Genomic DNA, 20,169 nt, shown 5'->3' with positions numbered 1-20,169 from the left:
TGAGGGGGAGCGGTTGCGCTCGGCGTTCTATCACTGTGATTCCAGCTGTGACCTGAGACTACCCACCCCGGGAAGTCTACCTGTTGGCCCCGCTACACCGTTTGCTATGGAACTGTCTCCTGGCAACCGCGCGCGACTCTTAAGGCAACATCTCATCCTGCCCCACTGTGAACAGGGCTTTTTAACACTGAGCTTCCCAATCATTATCAGCTGTTTCCTCTGGGATAGCCAGTCAGCAGGGGAAGCTGCAGCAGTGCCCTGGAGAGACTTTTCCACATGAGGAGTGAAAAATGATCTTTCACCTAAAGGGGACAATAGGATAACTGGAGAGGGGCTTTTTACAGTGACAGGGCAAGACAGTGGCTTTAAGCTGACAGAGGGGAGATTTAGATGAGGTATTAGGAAAAAATCCTTCACTGTGAAGGTGATGAGACACTGGCGCAGGTTTCCCAGAGAACTCTAAAGGTGGCAAAGGAGGAAGCTGCGGAACAAAGCACTTGGGGTAGCAATGACATTTTGGGGCAGCCTTTGTTGCAGGAGATCCACTAGTTTTTCATGCCTGCGGGGCGTTTAAGTGATGGTGGTGTCTGGATTAATTAAAACGACCTTTCTCGTTAGTTTAGGAACTTAATTAGCGCCCCACTTACGCTTCACGGGTTTGGCAAGAGAAGGTGCCTGACTCCCTGCCGCAGACGTGCTATGTGACAGCTGCCCTGCAGAGGGCACGGCAGCCGCGCGCTGGACCCGCTGCTAGGACGTAATGCTTCAATTGGCTTTCCGTTTGTTTCTTCCTTCCGATCCCCCCGTTTTAGTTGAAAGTGCATCCGGGAGCTGGATGGGGAGTGGGGCATTTGTTTGAATTCGTGGATAAGGAAAGGTGTGAGGTTTTTCTCGGTTTAGCTCTACGAAGCCAAGACTCTTCTGCAGCACTCCTGCTGTTTCTGTCCGTGGCTAAATCTGCGGAATTAAAGTCAGAGCGCTGAATTTACCGGACAATATCCTACAGACTATGAAAGGAGGAAGGATGGTCTTCCCTGACCACAAGGCAGACGTGGCACACATGAGGCTGTACCGCTGCCCGGCACCGCCCGCTCCCCTGTCAGCAGGCACTGTGCTGAGAGTTGAGGCTTCCCTTCTGCTCCAGCACCCCAACACCGAGTGCAGCTGTTGCCTCAGCCCCGGGGCTGTGGGATTCCTCTGACAGGCATGTTCCCCTACCTGCGGTTTCCTCCAGCGTGCCATATAATCTCCACAGAAATCCTAGAGTTCAATAAAAATAGGAAGTATCTTCTCAGGAATTGCATTTGCTATCTCAAACAAGCTCCTCTGAGCCTCTGGGTAGATAACACCACTTCCTTATCCTCACCAGGACAGTGTAAGGACGGTGACTTTAATGCTGATTTTAAACGGTCTGTGTTTTCGTGTGTGCTGGAAAGGTCAACATGACTGTGGTGGTCATCTGCCATCTGTATAACCCGTGCAACCTGACAGGTTTGTCTCAAGACATAGGAGGGCATTTACATGGAGTTACATGTTCTGATTCCTTTTACATGGTGTTTGGTATGAAGGCTACTGATATCTCTACAATGTCAGTAACTACATACATGCATACATAAGTTACAATTTCAATGCCTCCAGACTGAGACATGTTTCTTGTTGTAGTTGCTTTTTTTTTTTTTCCCTCTTTCTCCTTTTACATACATGGCAAAAAAAAAAAAAGTAATGTTTTTATTCTAAAAGCAAACAGAACAATAGCTGGATGTGTGAGAGACTGTATGTCCTAACTCCTGGCATGGCTTTACAGTGCAGTTTTACACTAGTTACATTTCTCAATCCCTGTAATTTTTGCAGCTGATGGTTAACTTCATGACTTAATTCTTTACTATGCCTTTGAGCTTCTTGCTCAGTACATTGATGTGTAATGACTCAAAATGATGACATTTGGTGCATGTAAACCAGAATCCTGTTACCGGGCATTTAAACACACATGGATCCATATGTCCCTTCCCCAAGCAATAGGGAATGCAGCTAATTTCAGAATCTGGGCTGATTAATTGCACACCACCCAAGCCTCCGCCTTTAGCATAGCTTCAGTGTGAAAGCAATGTAGTTCACGTACCTGGGTGCTGAAACAGCATATTTCGAATTAGTGGGATAACAAAGTAATTCCACTGAATAATTAACTTAGGGGCTAGAGGAATGGTTGGTAATTTTAGGTATACATCTACTTTTAGGTATATAAAGCATAAGATCCTTGATCTGTCATTTAAATGCGCCCTATGAATCCTTCACTGCCCATGCTTTCACTTGCTGCCTCCAAGGAGGGGCTTGGTGTGTGGATTTAGAGCCCAAACCCCTGCTCCAAGTCTCAGCAGAGTGCCTTTGCTGATGCTGTCACAGCCCTTGCTCACTAATCTTGGCAATTTTTTGCCTTGGGTATCATCCCACTAAGTATGATTCAATTTGTCAACATAGTTGCCTTATGACTCGTGCGTATTCAGCTGTTCAGCCCATTTTTTACAGTCACTCTATCAAAGTGGGATCACATGTGACAGCAGAAGCGCTTGGAACAAAGAGCTGATATTTCACCCCAGTTAGATCTGAGGCTGAAACCTGCTTTTTTCCACTGCCCCAGTTCAGCAAGCTTACGCGTTCTAATGCAGTGCCTGTAGTTAATGTGCATTTATAATACTGGTTCACCTTGGTTGCATTTTTCGTTCCCTGTAATTTGCATAGCTGAAGGTTAAGTTCACAGCTTCACTGTGTATTAACCCTGCTCAGGACGGGAATAGCTCTAAGCACATCTCTATCCAGCAACCCGTTGAGCCTGTGTTTAGGGTGCATTGTAGCCAGTGGGGTGTGTATCACGCAAGTGCCTGTTTCCAATCCCTGGTGTGTGCAGTGGCCATTTCCCTCAGGATGGCTCCTTGGCTGCACAGTATGACTTAATTTACCTCTTCCTAGTGGTACTAGTGGGCCAAGTGCCACTGTCATGCAGCAATCTGAATTACCTCATTCTGCTGTGGTGAAGGGCAAATGAAACAGCCGTGGCACAGAATGAAGCACTGGTGGTGATGACTCATGTCCCTACCATGCCACGTTAAGCTTCCTAAACACAGCCAGCTTTTTCTTTTTAAGCAGATACCGAACTTTTTAGATGTCAATTGCCAAGCTAGAAGCTGTGGAGGGTTCGCAGAAGCCCCAGAAAGGGAAGATGCTGGCAGGCTCCTGAGAGGAGGAGGATGCTGAGAAAGCTGACATTGAATCAGGGTTAAATTCAAGTGCTAGATGGAAGGTTGCAGGCAGTGATGCATGTGATCACAAAAGAAATGCAGAGCATTAAAGCCAGTCCTATTCACTGGGACAAAACCAGTTTCTGAAGGGTGTTTTCATGTCCCAGCTGTGAGCTAGCTGTCAAAAGGTCTCCTGGGCATCTGCTGGTGATGAACAGGGGCAGGAAAGGGAGGAGGACCATAAGGAAACTGCTTGCAGTAATGATATGAAGTATGGCAATGCAAACTCTCAAAGTTCAAGCCATGCTCTCACATCTGAATCCCATGGAGCATCCTCACAGCTACAAGACCTCTGTGAAAGCTTGGGCTGCAGGAGGGGAGCTGGCGCAAGGTTTTGGGGCAGCCCCACTCATGCCTGAGCATGGGTTGCAATTTGGGATAAATGCTCAGGGCAATCTGCACCTTCTTAGGGCATGGCTGGTGACTTCTTGAGTGTGTAAATGAGGATTTTATTCTAGGATAATTACTGCATTCAGCTCTGGGGCCCCCAGCACAAGAAAGACATGGACCTGTTAGTGCAGGTCTAGAGGAGGGCATGAAAATGGTCCAAGGGCTGGAACCACCTCTTCTGTGAAGAAAGGCTGGGAGAGTTGATGTATTTCAGCCTGGAGAAGAGAAGGCTCAGGAGACCTTATTGTGGCCTTTCAATATATAAAGGGGGCTTACAAGAAATCTGGAGAGGGACTTTTTACAAGGGCCTGTAGTGACAGGGCAAGGACAACAGTTTTAAAAAGGGTAAATTTATGTTAGATAAAAGGAAGAAATTATTTACAATGAGGGTGGTGAGGAGCTGGCACAGGTTGCTCAGAGAAACTGTGGCTGCCCCATCCCTGGCAGTGTTCAAGGTCACTTTGGATGGGGTTTGGAGCAACCTGGTTTAGTGGAAGGTGTCCCTGCCCATTTTGAGGAGGAGTGGACTAAATGGTTTTTAAAGGTCCCTTCTGACCCAAAACATCCTGTGATTCAATGATCTCAAGCAAGTGCTTCCCTTAACTCTCGCTTTCAGCAGGTGACTTATTTCCTTATCAGTTCCCTCCACCACTCTTCCAGAAACCATCCATCTGTGAGTGGGAGCTGGGGCTTCCTGCTACTGGCAGCTGGACTTGGAGCAGAAATGGAGAAGCCATGTGTAACTAGGAGAGGTCAAATTCCACTTTCTGTGGGGTGGTTTGCAGTAAAGGTGAAAAAGGAACCTTTGTGTGGCAACCAATCCTTTCAGAGGGGAGAGTATTTCTGGGCCTTCTTGTCTTCTTGCACTGCAGGGCTCCTTCCTCTTCTTCACCTAGAGATTCAGAGCCTGATGTAGACTCCAGATTATCCCACAGACTAACCAGATGGGTGTGAATTGATCACACAGATGACTTGACAAACAGGGGCAAGTTCTGGGAAATACAGCCAGAGAGTGGATTCCCTTGAAAAAATTGTTTCAAATTGGGAAAAAAAAAAGAAGTTCAAAAGAACACCAGAGAAAGGGGAAGCACATCATTTGGAAGGACAAAATTCCCCTCCTGCCTTTCTCATGGTCCCTTGAAAACCCATAAATGAAAAATATTGCTGTGTCTGTTAAACAGTGACAGCCAAGGAGTAAGCTGGTCCTGCAGCCCAGGACACAGATTATTCTGTAGAAGCAGCTGGACCCACTGGTGGGACTGGACCAGCTCTAGCCTGCATGTTTGTCTTCCCATTCAACCCTGATGATCCTTGAAGAGTACCTCAGGCAAACAGTTGCAGAGGCATTGCTGCATCTCCTGGGCTAGCATTTAGGATTAGAGAGCATAAGAGCATTTCTACTCACTTCAGAGGGCTTTAGGGTAGGATGGGAGGTAATGGGCATCGACCTAGCATAAAGACTGCTGCTCTCAGGCCAGGGGTCTTGGCAGTCGGAGCCAGAACAGAGGTTCTCTCTGCTCCGATGGGCTTGAATTCAGTGTTGCATTGATGCAGAGTGACCCCTGCCTGCCTTGCTAAGGAGCAGGGTTGAGCATTTGCAAGGGAGAGCTCACATTAAACTCTGCCAAGAAGGCTCTGGCAACCATATGGAGATGGGAGAGGGGTGGGGGCCAGCCCTGACCCGTATTGTATGGAGGGCACCGTCGCTGACCCTCTCCCTGCCCTCCTGGGGTGGCTGTTCCCATGCAGCTCAGGTTGTTCCATGCAGCACTCAGAGCTCAATAAGACAATTAAATCCTTGAGTTCAGGTTTTAGTGTTTCCATGTGCCGCCAAGTATCTTAATCTGTGCTGTTTGGGGAATTTTTATCCCGTGGATCCCTTGGTATGCCTGGAATGTTTGCTTTTCCTACTGTGTGCGTGTGTTTGAGGCACTCCTGTAAAAACAAGAGCTTCCTGCCTGCCTTGTAAATCTTTCCTTGATTGGCAGAGTTGCCTTTGGTGATTAATCAAGGGGCGAGCCAAAGCTGACACCCGCAGGGAGCATGCTCCTTGCAAATGCCGGGCACATCGGTGAGAGACCTGGGAGGGGGACCAAGGGAGCTGGCCAGTCTCCAGAGCCTGCTGAGGAGACACATATGGTGACACCAGTTTTCGGTAAGAGCCTGGGAGAGGAAGAACTAAACGGAAATTCCAGCAAGCTAAGGAAATGCTCCAGAGGGCTGGGACTTCAGAGGCATTTTCTATTGTATCATCAAGCACACAGCTAAACCATGCAGCTCTGCTTGAAGGCCTTTGCTCAGTGGCCAACCTCACCTTCCCACCTTGGGCTGGGCTGGGGAAGGGTGAAGTTTACCCTGTGCACAGGTGGTTTCACCAGGAGATGGGTCCAGGACATCATAAAAGGGGAGACTGCTAAGACCAGGACTGCCTTGTTGGTGCACTTGGGCTTCATGTCCATCTTTCCCCTGGATGCTTCCAGGTATCACAGGCTCTACATCCCTGTACGTGATACTGGGGTGCCAAGTTAGCTCTGAAGAACAGGTCACCTCCAGAACAACAAAAACAGCTCCAGCATCCTGGATGAAGGGGCTCAAATTTGCCCCAGCTACTGCTCTTCCAACAGCTGAACTTGTATGCCAGCATTGACATAGCTGGGAGCTGTCTGTGGGATTGCTGAAGGCTGTGATTTGCAGGGCAGAACTGTGGACCTCTCCCCATGTCCCCATGTTCTCACCTTGGCAAAAAAAGCTACCTCATAGAGCAGAGGTGCAGCTGCCATTAAGGTGTCACGTTCACGTCTGGTACACTGTTTGCTTGCGTTTTCACCACAACACAACTCTCAGGCATGGCTCAGGTGTTCAGGTGCAGCTGGCACTGAACCCAGCAGTGACACAGAGCTAGTTTGTCACATGCTGTGTGGTTTCTGGCCACATCTGATTGTCTAGTTTATTAACACAGTAGCTGGGAAGTTGTTTGCACAAGAATAAGTGGGCAGCAGCGAGTGTTGCGTCAGGGTCCTTACTCGGGGAAGTACTGGAGGCTGGAGGAGACCTCTGCCTCCTCCTCAGACTGTCAAAGTGGTGTCATTTCTTATTGAGCCTTTTCCTACTATCGTCCTGATATCCTGATGGATTTCAGCACCCACAGTCTTCTCCTGAACAAGCTGTTAAGACACAGACTGGATGGCAGCCTGTCACAAGTGGGGTCCTCCAGGAATCAATACTGGACCCCAGACTGCTCAACATCTTCATATCTTCTTACCACCCTTTTTACCATGGTCTGCAGGAAATGTGTATTTTTCAGAGCTCCATGTCTGTGAGTGCATGGGTTCTCCCTCCCCCCAGGGATGCTTGGAGGCCTCTTCCCAAGGGACAGCCACTATCCTGGAGGACCACAAGGTGACAGAAATGCCACTGACCTCCTTCTTCCCCTTCTTGGTGTGATGTATGCCAAGAACTGACCTCTGGGCCATCCCTCACCCTCTCTGTCCTGCTATGTACCTCATCCCAGTGCCTCTCCTCCCTTGACATTTCTTTCTGTTGGAAAGCACTCCTATCTGTCTCCTCCCTTCAATACCCAAGCAGCCCCTGAAGCAATGGGGAGCAGGGTGCCTGGTGTCCCTCTGCCCCTCTGGGTGCCACCCCTCTCATTTTGCAAGTGGTGGCTCCAAATTAGGGTGCTGACCTCCTGCTCAGCTATGGGTAGGGGATAAGGACAAGGAGGTCAGGTCGACCTGGCAGTGTTTAGAGCAGAGACAAGTGTGTAAGCATGGGCAGTGAGGGGATGCTGCCCATGGCACTTTCCCAGCTGGCACTGTGTCACCCAGTGCTGGGGCAGAGGATGGAGCTGCCCCTCTGCATGTGCATAGAGGGGGGGTTCTCTGACTGCGTTCCTGTGGGCAGGAAATTACACCCAAGGATTCACATTCCTCAAGAAAGTGAAAATGCCTCAAACGTGAGAACAAAGTGGTCAAACTACAGTGAAAGGCTTTGCTATGGAAATGCAGAGCCGTGTTCCCTGGGCTGGTGACTCCTGGTTGGCTCCGGCAGCCAGTGCTCAACCTTTGTTCTCACTGGCATCTCCTTTTGGCGGATGTCAGCAACTGAAACCAAAGCCCCTCCACCGGCAGGTCAGGAACAAGCCCCTTTCAGGAAACAAGGAAATAAAGGACAATTTAACATCCAGGAATGGAAATGACTCAGGGGGGTTAAAATGCACAGAAGAGGAGGAGAACAAGAAGGGTCCTGGCCCCTTTCTGATGGCGGCAAGGCTTTGTTACAAGTATGCACATTGTTCCTCACATTTCCTATCTTCCCCTTACAATAGGGTTTGTCCATGCTGCCTGTTCAGCACACAGAGGCATCCAGCCTTACTGCCTCCATGCACAGCTCCATGGTGACAGCTTCCTGAAGGTTGGGCAAGTCTCAGGGTTGTCTCTGCCACCAGGAATTGGGTTTGGTGCTGCTGAGTGGCTGCTGGAGCTGGAGCCAGCAGTGGGGACAGCCAGGAGGGCAACGCTGCGGCACTTCAGAAGATACCAGTGCGCACACTGATGGTGTCACGTTCATGAATCCATGATATCCCATGTATGAGCAGCAGCCTGGGGGTTCCCCCCCTCAAATTCCTGAGAAGGAGCTTTGTGAATGCACCCATGGCATCACCTCCTTGTGTGTCTGATTTATGGAGAACTGCAGCAAAAATTTGCTGGAGAGTGGGGATGTCCCCTGGGTTACCAAGGTGCCAGTTCTGGGACATCTCAGCTAGGACAGGCAGTCCTGCCCTGCCCCAGGAGAACAGGAGAGTACCCAGGACAGGGAAGATCAGGTCTGGCATCTTGTGGGGTGTCTCCAGAACTGGAGTGCATGGCTGGAATGCTGGGTGGAGAGGAAGTGCCCAGGAACTGTTTTTGCTCCCTGCTCACAGGGATGCAGCATCCTCCCGCTGAGCACCTTGCTCCTTGAAGCAGTACAGGAAAGGCACTTGTGTGATTCGTTGATCTCCAGCTCTCCTTTCCACCTAGTTGCACTTGAAATTGGGAGCCTGGGAGAGAAATGGATATCTGGAGGGAGCTTTAGAGGGCAAATTGCTGTGGAATGGCTGGAGAATTCAGCAGTGGTGCACCTTCACCACCTTAACCATCATCCCAGGAGATGCGCTGCAACCTCTTGTCCATTACAGGCACCTCCAGCTGCCTCCAGCTCCCTAGTTATCCTGTCTCAGCACAGACCAGGCATCTTGCGAGCTGCTGAGGACGACAGCCGAGGTGATCTCATGCTGTGAATATTCTCTTGGCTCCTTCCTCACACTCCAACGCCTCACTGATAAGGCTCCGTGGTGAGGTCAGTGGGAGGGATTTGCATTGCGGAGCTGTGTGTCACCCGGGGAGCCTGGGGTACTGGCACCTGCGCTCCCCGCTACTCCCAAGGATCCAGCCCAAGCCAAGTCGCTGTCCCACCTCACAGCCTTGGCTGGGCTTTTCCCCCATACACTCCCACCTGAGCAAAGGGTCACCACTGCTGCCTGTGGGTCCAGCCTAGCGTGGGGATGCCAGCTGCTATTTCACTTCTTCTAGGAGGAAAATGAAAAGGTCCAGGCTTTTATTACCTTCAGCATTAGAAAGAAAAAGAGAAAACTCTTCAGATCACTTTCCAAAGGAGTGTTATCAGCCCAGGAGGGGTTTCCTGATGCCAAAAATAGAGCAGTATTAAGAAGGGAAGCAGGATGACGCAGGAACAGATAGGCCGGTGGATGAGCTGGGGGAGCTAGGCTGGCTCCCCTGGGAAAAATCAGGGCAGAGCCACAGCCAAGGGCTGTGCTGCTGCTGGGATTGGTATCTTGGGGTGGTGCCTCTGTCCATCTCTCCATCCATCCATCCATCCATCTGCATCCACCCACTGCTAGGCATGGGCTGGTGTTTCCAGACTCGGTGTGTGCTTGGGGAAACAGGGACAAGAGCTGTGCCCTCCTCTCTTCCCTGCAAAGGGGTAGATCCTCACTGGGGTTTTGAGGTCTCCCTCCTCTCCACAGGGCCAGTGCAGATTTCAGAGTGCAGACTCCGAAACTCCAGCCAGGTGGATTTGCCTTGTCACTGGTGAAACTGGGCTGAAAAACTTGTTTCTTTTTTGTTGTTTGATGAGCTCCCTCGCACTAAGAACAGGCTCAGGACCTGCCTGGGTGGGGATGCTGTTAGGCCTTGTTAAGCTCGAATCCAGACTGACCATGCCAGGGCCGTGTCCTTCATCTCTGGGTCTGTAACGTGGTGCACCTTTTCCTACAAGCTCTGATCCTTCTCCCCCGGTACCCCCCCCCCCCCCCCCATTCACCTCTGAGTGTGTTACCTGATACACATTGGGGATTTTTATTTTCTTTTTTTCCAATCTTTTGGAAGAAAACACGGAGAGAGCTGCACCTTGTCTGCTACCGCATCTCATGGCTTTTGGGGAGCTTGGGGTGGCCTGGGGGTGATCCCACAGTGGGATGAAGCTGTATTCAGCAGCAGAAGCAGCAAAGCAAGGAGGCTAGGGTAAAGATCACCCCCCCACACCTGCCTTCTGGGTCTGTGCTGATAAGAAGCTGTGAGTTTCCTCGGAAAAGAATGGGAGCTTAATGTCCCAGAGCTAATTAGCGATTTTCCCTGCACCTGCCTCTTGGCCACCACTGCCTCCCCTCCAGCAATCTGCTGCCTCGGGGCCTCGCAGGCAGCCACAGCTCTGGGCTCTGCACCAGCAGCCTTGGGCACTGGGGGCCGACATGGGGCTTGTGTTTCTCTGCTTCGGGGTTGGGGGTTCTCAGTGTCTCCCCAAAGATGAGCTCATTGGTGTTGAAAGGGGGAAAAAGGATTTGATCCCTGATGGCTTCCTCGTTGTCCCCCAGCACAGTGGATGGACAAGCCCTGCTGTGGTCCTGTGGCCATGCTGCAAATGGCATCTGCCGGAATAGGGAAACTGAGGCTGGCAGAGGGACAGGGGATGCCCAAAGGCACTGAATCCAGTACTAGACAGGCTGGGATGGCTGCACTTGCAGCAAGCTGACATCCCCCTCTGCGGTGGATGTGAGGAGGGGGGACATGAGGAGACAAGGCATGAGGGCAGAGCAGATGGGGCCAGCAGATTTTTGAGAGGCCAGGTTGGTCCTGCAGACAATGCTGTGTCTCTTTGAGCTGCGATTAAATGGAAAGATTTATGCTCCAGGACAGCTGGCAGGCAGAGCTGCTGAACCCCCCCATCCCAGCAGCTGCAAGCCTCCTGTGTGCATGTAGCACGCACCAGACCCCAGCCCACTTCTGCACTGTGTATGCTTGCAGCCCAGAAACCACCCACGTGCTGGGCTGCACCCCCAGCAGCATGAGCAGCAGGTAGAGGGAGGGGATTCTCCCCCCCTACTGTGCTCTACTGAGACCCCCCTGCAGTCCTGCATCCAGCTCTGGGGGCAAAAACACAAGAGGGATGTGGAGCTGTTGGAGAGAGTCCAGAGGAGACCACAGAGATACCGTGAGGGCTGGAGCAGCTCTGCCCTGAAGACAGGCTGAGAGAGCTGGGCTGGTTCAGCCTGTAAAAGAGACCTTAGAGCAGGTTCCAGTGCCTAAAGGGGCCACAAGAAACCTGGAGAGGGGCTTTGGACAAAGGCAGGTAGTGACAGAACAAGGGGAATGGCTTTAAGCCGACAAAGTGATTGAGATGAGACATTAGGAAGAAGCTCTTCCCTGTGAGGGTGCTGAGATGCTGGCACAGGGTGCCCGGAGAAGCTGTGGCTGCCCCATCTCTGGCAGTGTTCAAGGCCAGGTTGGACGGGGCTCGGAGCAACCTGGTCTAGTGGAAGGTGTCCCTGCCCGTGGCAGGGGGTTGGAACTGGATGAGCTTTAAGGTCCCTTCCAGCCCAAACCAGTCTGGGAGTCTATGATCTGCCCCAGGCCCCCTCCACGACTGCAAGCGCCCTTGGCACCCCCATGGGCTCTTGCACACCTCGGGCACGACCTCCGTATTCGCGTTCGTGCCAGTGTCCGTGCCCCCCCTGCCGGCAGCAGCCCCGGCGGAACGGGGAGGGGCGGTGCGGAGCGGGGCGGGTCCGGCCCTGCATTCCGGGCATAGCAGCGTTCGGGCCGGCCCCCGCTGCCGGCGGGACGCTCAGTCCCGTCGCCGCGCTCCCCGGGAAGCACCGCCGCCGCCCCTGCTCCGCCATGCCCCGGTAAGCGCCGTCCCGGAGGGGCTCCCAGTGTCGCTGGGGACCGAGACCTCCGTGAGGGGCCGACTCGGCTCTCCCTGGCCGCGGGGCGGGGGGTTTGCGGTCGGTGGGTCGTGCGAGCCGCCCGATGGCTACGTGCCCTCTCCCGCGGGGCCGCCTTATCCCCCATTCCCCCGGACCTGGAGGCAGCCCCGGTCCCTGCGAGAGGTACCGGGTCCGTGGGGAGCCACTACCGACCCCCAGCCCCTACCCCAGCCCCGACCCCTGGCGCCAGCCCTGGTCATGGGTGCGATGAGAGTGCCAGTGCTCAGCCACGGCAGTGGGTTGAGCTCCCTCCACCACCACAGCCTCCTGCCCGTCCGGCAAGTCCCAGCCAGGCTCCCAGTGTGCTGAGCGGGATTCCTGGAAAACAAAACCCTGTTGACCAGCAGTGCGTCCTGCCCAGGCCGGTTCTTCATCCATTATCCCCTCTTTTCTCCATGCAGGTGTCTCGGCGTGGCTGCTGGCTGCTAAAGGACCTCCGGGGACGCCCTTGTCGGGTTGGAAACGTGGCTTTGCCGACGGCGCTGGCGGAGATGAGGACGGCGGAGGACTCGAACGGGACGGTCCTGCACCGCCTGATCCAGGAGCAGCTGCGCTATGGGAACCTCACGGAGAACCGCACTCTGCTGGCCATCCAGCAGCAGGCCCTGCGCGGCGGTGGCGCCGGCAGCCCCCGCTCCTCCCTGGAGAGCCTCAGTGCCGAGGAGAGCCAAATGGTGCAGCAGTCCACGCGGCAGGAACCCCAGGGCCAGGAGCATCACTCCGACCACATCTACTTGGAGAACAGTGTCTATCGGCTCTGCCAGCCCCAGCACAAGGGCGAGGAGCTTCCAACCTATGAGGAGGCCAAGGCGCATTCCCAGTACTATGCCTCTCAGCGGGGTGGGCAGCAGCATGGAGGGGCCAGCACAGGGATTCGGGGTGAAAACAGCCCACGTGGGGCTGAGAGCAACAGCACCCGACGCCCCGATGAGGGGCTGAAGGACCTGAAGCATGGCCACGTGCGGTCACTGAGTGAGCGGCTGATGCGGCTGTCGCTGGAGAGGAGTGGGGCCAACACACAGAGCCCCATCAGTGCCTCCCACAGCTACCCCCAGCTCTCCCGTCACCACCAGCTGGCTGCCCTGCAAGGGCAGCACCCTGAGGGGCCGCAGCCAAGGGGACCCCCTCCAGAGTATCCCTACGTCATCCCTTCCCAGGACACTTACCTGTCTGAACCCCGACCCTGCTCTCAGGAAGGTCCTGGATTTCAGCATCCCGAAATCAGGTAACCTGCAACTCCCAGGCCCTGCTTTTGGAGTCCCCACTGGGTGCCTCTCAGCTGTGTGTCCCAGGAGCCGGGATGGATGCTTGGGAGATATGGAATGCAGAGAGCAGTGGGGGGCCTGGGGCAGCCATTGCCAAACCTCTTGTCCTTGTGGGATCAGATCTGGCTCAGCCTCTGGGGTCTGCGGGGACCATTCCCCTCCCCAGTTTCCCCCAGCACAGTTGGGTTTTTCTAACTGGTGATGGAAATCCCACTGCCTCTGCAGACCGAGCCCTCTCCCCATGCACTGGGAGGAATTTGGGGTTAATTTAGGAGCTGGAACCAGCTCAGGAAATGGCTAAATGTGGAACAGGCATAGGGCGGGGTGGAAGGCAAACGCGCTCCCTATTCCACGGAAACCTATCCTGTGGCCCTGAGACGGGGATGTCCGCATAACACTGGTTTGCTGCCGGTGCCATGGGATTGCTGCTGAGCTAAGCCTGGGCTAGTGCCGGGTGGTTTATGGAGGTTATAAAGCAGTGCTAGGCAGCTCCCCCCTTCACTTGGGCAGCTTGTCACCTCCAGCAAAGCCCCAGGTTGTCTGCAAGAGGGTCATTGAGAGGTCTGGGGGGTGGGAGGGGAGGGGCAGAAGTCCAGGAGGGCTGGAAACAACTTTACTTCAGTGTGAAAAACTATGGGAAGAAAGGAATTGGAGGCTTGATGGGAGGATGCACACTGCTGCCAGCCTATCCAGGCGGAGAGCAACAGCATCTCCAGCAGGAAAACCTTCTCCTTCCAGGGAACAAAGAGGGGAAGGGGAGCTGTGAGGAAGACGTATTTATTCTTCCTTGCTCCTATATCATCCCGCAGGAATGCAGGCCCTTGGCGGATAGCCTGAGCAGAGCGGGGCTGCGCCATGCTCAGCCGCCTTGCTTGGGGTATTCAAAGCAGCCATGGGATGTCGAGGAGCTCAGAGTGGTCGTGCAAGGGGCGGCCAGGCTGACCCTGCTCCTCCGAATATAGACAGAATGTGTTCATGGTTTGGTGCTGAGGAGCCATGCCAGGAGCCCTTGCTTTGCCCAGAAAACAAAGGAAAGGGGCAGTGCTGCTGGATTCCAAGGTGCATCTTTTGTTGAGTTCTTGTTCATCCACAGCATCTCCAGCAATAGGGTAGGCCTGGGGGGCTGGGAGCCCATCCTGACCCACCAGCCAGGAGCTGTCGGGTCAAGGCATCCCTGAAAGATAGGGTTTATTTCCTATGCTTGAGTTAGAAAGCAAATGCTTCCCACAACTGAAAAGCAGGATACAGAGCCTCCCTCCGCTTTTGGGGTGACCTGGAGTCACCGGCACCCGTTTAGGTTTGGAGCAGTCAATGGGACTCTAGGAATGTGGTCAGCTCTCCCACTCTTGCCAAACTCCACTGAGCATCCTTCTCCCCCTCTGCAGGGTGCTGTCCACCCATGTCCCCACTGCTTTCCTGCCGCTGCCAGGCACTCTGTGCCCAGGCACACTGGGTCCTGCTGGTGTGGAGGCACTAGTGAATGCCCAGGCGGTCTCAACCAGCAACCGCCTGGCCCGGGTGGACGCCGTTCTGCGGGACAACGAGAGGCTCCAGCGGGACAACGAGAAGCTGCGGCGGGAGCTGGAGAGCTGCTCTGAGAAGGCGAGCCGCATCCAGAAGGTGAGCAGCCACGGCATCATTCCCTTCCCCTCCCTGGCTCCCTGCCTTAGATGGGGGGATGCTCAACCAGCTGCTGTGAAAATTCACCCCCTTTAGTGTTTTAATCCCTTCTTCTCCTCCCTTCTGGTGGCTCATTTCTCCCTGAGCAGCTGTGTTTCAGCAGCACGGCAGGCGGGACTGGGGAGAAGGAGCCCATTCTCCAGTGACCCACTCCCTCTGTGTGTCCCCCCCATCCCTGGCCACCACAGAAAGCTCTTTGTGTGGCTGCGCACAAGGGGCGGCTGTTCCCTGCCGGCTGCGCTACAGCAGAGCCAAAACCTGTGGAAGGGACTCCTTTGCAAGGAGAAAAGGCAGAAAATACCAGTTTTCCCCCCAAAATATGCGCTGGGGGCCAGGCCAGGTGGGGGTCCCATGGGTGCGCTTGGGTTGGGCTGAGTGACCCAGGTGAGTTTTGGCCAGCATCTTCCTTTCTTTTCCTCATTCCATGCATATCTAACCCTGGCCTGTCCATTCCTCCACCCCAGCTGGAGAGCGAGATCCAGCGCATCTCAGAGGATTACGAAAACCTCGTCAAGGCCTCTTCCAAGCGGGAAGCTTTGGAGAAAGCCATGAGGAACAAGAGAGATGGTGAGATGCGGCGGCTCCAGGACTTTAACCGGGACCTGAAAGGTGAGGGACCCTCCATGTCCCCATCCCTGTGAGTGATCTCTGTCCCCCAGCTTTCCCCACCCAGGGTGTTTCCAGGCATCTCCCACTTCCTCTGTCCAAACTCTTGTATTTAAATCTTAATTGGGTTTACTTTCCTTTGGACTAGAGCGGTTGGAGTCGGCAAACAAGCAGCTGGCCAGCAAGACCCAAGAAAGCCATGACAGCAACCAGGGCAGCATGGCAAAGCTCCTGGCGCAAAGTAAGTCCCATGGGATGCCTGTCCTTGCCTGGCTTCCCGTGGCATCCGTGAGCAGGACAGAGGGGCTCCTTTTTGGCTGGAGGAGGAGACGGGTGTTGGGCAGCAGCTCTCGCCCTTCCCTGGGGAGGATGGAGCAGCTCTTGGCCTGGACTGAGCCATTAATCCCAGTCGGCCGGCTGGTGGCGTGACCCACATTCCCCGCATTCCTGCCGCTGTGATGGCTCTTCCAGCACCAAGCCAGCACTCCCATCCTGCAGCCTGGCCCTTCTCTCCCTCCTCCCTCCTCCATGCCACAGCTGTGCAAGCCTGAGCTTATTTTTGGGAAAATACACCTAAATCCATTATTTTAGCACAGAAACGTGGTGTTGGTGTTATGGGGCAGGAATTGCATTCCCTTCTTTACGATGGCTACATTCACGCCAGGCAGCTTTTTTCCTTCATGAGGCAAAATTTGATCTGCGGGTGTTGGGAGACGAGAAGCTCCCCATGACCCAGCTTCAGTGTTCGCTTGCAGTCCAGAAACCAACCATGTCCTGGGCTGCATCCCCGGAAGTGTGAGCAGTAGGTTGAGGGAGGGGATTCTCCCCTCTGCTCTGGTGAGACCCCTCCTGCAGTCCTGCGTCCAGCTCTGGGGCTTCTTCAGCCTGTAAAAGAGAAAGCTTTGGGAAGACCTTAGAGCAGCTCCCAGTGCCTGAAGGAGCTACAAGAAACCTGGAGAGGGGCTTTGAACAAGGGCCTGTAGGGACAGGGGGGAATGGTTTTAACCTGACAGAGGGGAGACTGAGATGAGACATTAGGAAGAAATTCTTCCCTGTGAGGGTGCTGAGGCCGTGGCACAGGGTGCCCAGAGAAGCTGTGGCTGCCCCATCCCTGGCAGTGTTCAAGGCCAGGTTGGACAGGGCTTGGAGCAACCTGGTGTAGTGGGTTGGAACTGGGTGAGCTTTAATCCCTTCTAACCCAAACCAGTCTCTGATTCTATGATTTCTATGAAATGGAGACTGTCTACCCCTGTGGCTTGGGTCCCTCTGACCCCCATATATGTTCTGTGCTGTGGGAGGGATGGCACAGCCAGGTTTTATGGAACAAAAAGCTCCAGCTTGGGGGCAGTGAATCCTCCTTGCCTGACACTTGGGTGTTCTCTTACAGGCTATGAGCACCAGCAGGAGAAGGAGAAGCTGGAGCGGGAGGTATCCCTGCTGCGCAGCGCCAACGAGGACCAGCGTCGGCGGGCAGAGCTGCTGGAGCAGGCGCTGGGCAGCGCCCAGGCGCGGGCAGCCAAGGCAGAGGCTGAGCTGCGGAAGAAGCGTGCCTACGTGGAGAAGGTGGAGCGGCTGCAGGCAGCCCTGGGACAGCTCCAGGCCGCCTGTGAGAAGCGGGAGCAACTGGAGCTGCGGCTCCGCACCCGCCTAGAGCAGGAGCTGAAGATGCTGCGGGCTCAGCAGGTAGGTGCCGGTGCTGCTGGCAACCTGCAGTGTGTGCCGCATCCCCCCAGCACCTCCCCATCCTCTGCTGGGTTTTCACTGTCCTTTCTCTGCTGCAGAGGCAGGCAGGCGCTGTGGGTGCAGGGACACCGGAGCTGAGTGCCCACACACTCTCAGAGCAGCTGAGGGAGAAGGAGGAGAAGATCCTGGCCCTGGAAGCTGACATGACCAAGTGGGAGCAGAAGTACCTGGAGGAATGCACCATGCGGCAGTTTGCCATGGATGCCGCGGCCACTGCAGCCGCCCAGCGGGACACCACCCTCATCAGCCAGTCCCCGCGGCATTCCCCCAACAGCAGCTTCAATGAGGACCTCCTCCTGGCCAGCCACAAGCACCAGGAGATGGAGAACAGGTAGTCCCACCTTCCTGGAGGCATTTTCTTCCAACAAGCTTGTGCTGTGGTCTGGTTGGGCAGCACCTGCATTCTCTTTTCCTTCCACCTCCTCACCCAAATTGTGCCTCTTTTCATCTCCAGGTTAAAAGCCCTTCATGCCCAAATCCTAGAGAAGGATGCTGTCATCAAGGTCCTGCAGCAGCGCTCGCGGAGGGACCCCAGCAAAGCTCTCCAGGGCTCCTTGCGACCAGCCAAGTCTGTGCCCTCCATCTTTGCTGCCTCAGCAGCCCCGAGCTGGCCAGGGGCTGGCCAGAGTGACCGGCTGACTGAGAACAGCTCTCACAGCAGCACAGGTAAATGGAGGCACATCCCTGCTCCCTGCCTTCACTCAGCAGCATGGAATTGCCTGCAATTTCCCCTGCACACCTGGAAGTAGAGAGCTCGGGGAGTGGGGGCTTTTTCATTGAGCTGTAGGAGCTCTCAATCCTTACTGGTGTCTCCTCCAGCAGGAAAAGCCACCAGCGAAGGAGCAGGAGCGCCCGCTGCCCTGCCGCTGCCGTCCCACTCGAAGCACAGCAGCAAGGATGGCAGCACTCAGACGGATGGAGTGGCTGAGAGCAGCGGCCAGGGTGAGGGCACCGAGCGCCCGGCTGGTCTGATGGGTGAGTGCCCCAGGGATGGTGTGGAGGAGAACCAAGGGTGCTCCAGCATGTGGGCTTAGCATCAGGAGATGGGCTCTGCGCGAACATCAGAAATTATTTTTTTAAAGCATTTTAAAGGACCCAGTTTAGTCTGGTGTGTTTGAATCCTTGCAGTCTCTTGTAGAATCCCAGACTGGTTTGGGTTGTAAGGTACCTTAAAGATCATCCAGTTCCAACCCCCTGCCACAGGCAGAGACACCTTCCACTAGACCAGGCTGCTCCAAGTCCCATCCAACCTGGCCTGGAACATTGCCAGGGATGGGGCAGCCACAGCTTCTCTGGGCACCCTGTGCCAGTGCCTCAGCACCCTCACAGGGAAGAACTTCTTCCTTATATCTCATCTCAATCTCCCCTCTGTCAGTTTAAAGCCATTTCCCCTTGTTCTGTCACTACCTGCCCTTGTCAAAAGCCCCTCTCCAGATTTTTTTGTAGCCCCTTTATGCACTGGAAACTGCTCTAAGATCTCCTTGGAGCCTTCTCTTCTCCAGGCTGAACCAGCCCTGCTCTCTCAGCCTGTTGCTATTTTATTTTCATGATGCAGTAGTTTTCCCTTGAACCCCTTGCGGGGAGGCTGGACCTGCAGTACGCTTGTTGCCAGCCCTTTGGTGGGGTGGGCACTGATGCTCTTCACCTCTCCTCCAGTTCTTATCTTCTTTCTTTGCAGAGAGCTTGGCTGATGTCAGAGCCCCTGACCTGTCTGACATGGTGGAGATCCTAATTTAAGGCCTCCCATGGAATGCACACTGGCCCCTCTCCCCCCGCCTGCACTGGATCAGGGTGGCAGAGCCTGCAGGAGGGAGGACCGAGCCTGGAGCTCAGTGGTGTCCCTGTGGCTGGTCTCAGCACATGGGCCATGGTCCCCACTCAGCACCCACAGGGGCCTCCAGCTGCGCAGGGCGTGCTGGAGCCCAAGGACCCTGCAGTGACTGAGGGGGCTCGTGACCCCACTGTGAACACACTGGGGTTTTGGACAACAGGAGCAACCTATTTATTGTTCCAGCCTGAAGCAGGGGGGCTTCTTCCCATATCCTCCCTCATCGGCTCTGGTCTTGGCAATTCACATCCACCCAAGTGCTTGGCCTCTGACTGGAAAATCCCTCTCTGTTCACCCAAACTGTTTCCACAAGCTCATGTCTTTGCTCAAGCCCAGAGCCAGGAGGGATCCTCTGGCATCCCATCAACTGCCCAGATCGTGGCCAAGCCAAACGCCAGGAGCCCCAACCTCCATCATCTGCAGCCATCACCTTGCGTCCTGCCTCTGGGTTGTTATCATAGGCCAGCGAGGGGTTTGGGATTGGGTGATGCTGGAGCAAAAGAGAAAATGATGGAGAGAATAAAAGGTGGAGGAGAAATCCCCTGGAAACTGGAGGTGGAATGCTCAGAGGGAGCCAAGGATGGCTGATGGCATCTCGCCTATTACAGCATCATCCCCTGGCTACTGGCAGCTGGCTTCTGCCTGTAGCCATCGCTGATGCTTCCTTCTCTCCTCTGAGCTCAGACACCTCCCATCTTGCCCTTCATCTATATATATATGTTCTTTCTCTCTGTCTTTCTCTTTCTTTCTTTCACTATGTGTGTGCATTTGCTGGACAACTGCATTTTTTATTCTTCTCTCCCAGACACGTACCAAACACATTCGGTTCTCATGCATTGTTTACAAAGTGGAAAACAAATGAACAAAAGTTATGAAAGAGGAAAAAAAACTCCCCACAAGTTAATATATTTTATATTAATATTGGTGTTTCTTTGTAAGTGTTGTGTTTTTGTGCTGTGAACTTTTGTTTTTCCTGCCAAAGACAATGAGTTCTTGTTTGTGCGTTTTAAGTTATCTTGAGTATTTAAATGTAAACCTGGCTGTTTCGATGTGCCGCCCTATACCGAGATTGCTGTAGCATTCCACTTGGTATAACAG

At 54.1% G+C, this 20,169-nt stretch overlaps 1 protein-coding gene across 3 annotated transcripts; it reads left to right on the top strand.

Annotated features, from left to right (window-relative positions):
• The first annotated feature begins 146 nt into the window (after nt 1-146).
• On the top strand, nt 147-19,298 carry AMOTL2 (angiomotin like 2). Of its 3 annotated transcripts, none has more exons than XM_062606559.1 (10): nt 147-1,491; nt 12,351-13,174; nt 14,600-14,834; nt 15,359-15,503; nt 15,649-15,741; nt 16,888-17,183; nt 17,282-17,574; nt 17,698-17,909; nt 18,066-18,218; nt 18,922-19,298. In XM_062606559.1, the coding sequence occupies exons 2-10, from the start codon at nt 12,441-12,443 to the stop codon at nt 18,978-18,980; spliced, it is 2,220 nt and encodes a 739-aa protein (XP_062462543.1). In that variant the 5' UTR covers nt 147-1,491; nt 12,351-12,440; the 3' UTR covers nt 18,981-19,298. The 3 variants fall into 3 exon arrangements, with proteins under 3 accessions (XP_062462543.1, XP_062462541.1, XP_062462542.1); XM_062606557.1 differs by having other exon boundaries at nt 149-1,491; nt 18,063-18,218; nt 18,922-19,297; XM_062606558.1 differs by lacking the exon at nt 147-1,491 and adding an exon at nt 11,763-11,868 and having other exon boundaries at nt 18,063-18,218; nt 18,922-19,297.
• The last annotated feature ends 871 nt before the right edge of the window (nt 19,299-20,169 follow it).

The sequence above is a fragment of the Pezoporus occidentalis genome, unplaced genomic scaffold, assembly GCF_034315485.1.
Source record: "Pezoporus occidentalis ecotype Australia unplaced genomic scaffold, CSIRO_AGI_Poc_V1 ctg97, whole genome shotgun sequence".
Taxonomy (NCBI): domain Eukaryota; kingdom Metazoa; phylum Chordata; class Aves; order Psittaciformes; family Psittacidae; genus Pezoporus; species Pezoporus occidentalis.
Note: the sequence above shows the minus strand (reverse complement) of the source record. Positions and strands in the feature narration are given on the sequence as shown.

Coding starts and splice junctions, on each gene's coding strand:
- AMOTL2 (XM_062606557.1), top strand. CDS start 12,441: ATGAGGACGGCGGAGGACTCGAACGGGACGGTCCTGCACCGCCTGATC. Junction 14,835..15,358: donor AGGCGAGCCGCATCCAGAAG/GTGAGCAGCCAC, acceptor CCTCCACCCCAG/CTGGAGAGCGAGATCCAGCG. Junction 17,575..17,697: donor CACCAGGAGATGGAGAACAG/GTAGTCCCACCT, acceptor TTTCATCTCCAG/GTTAAAAGCCCTTCATGCCC.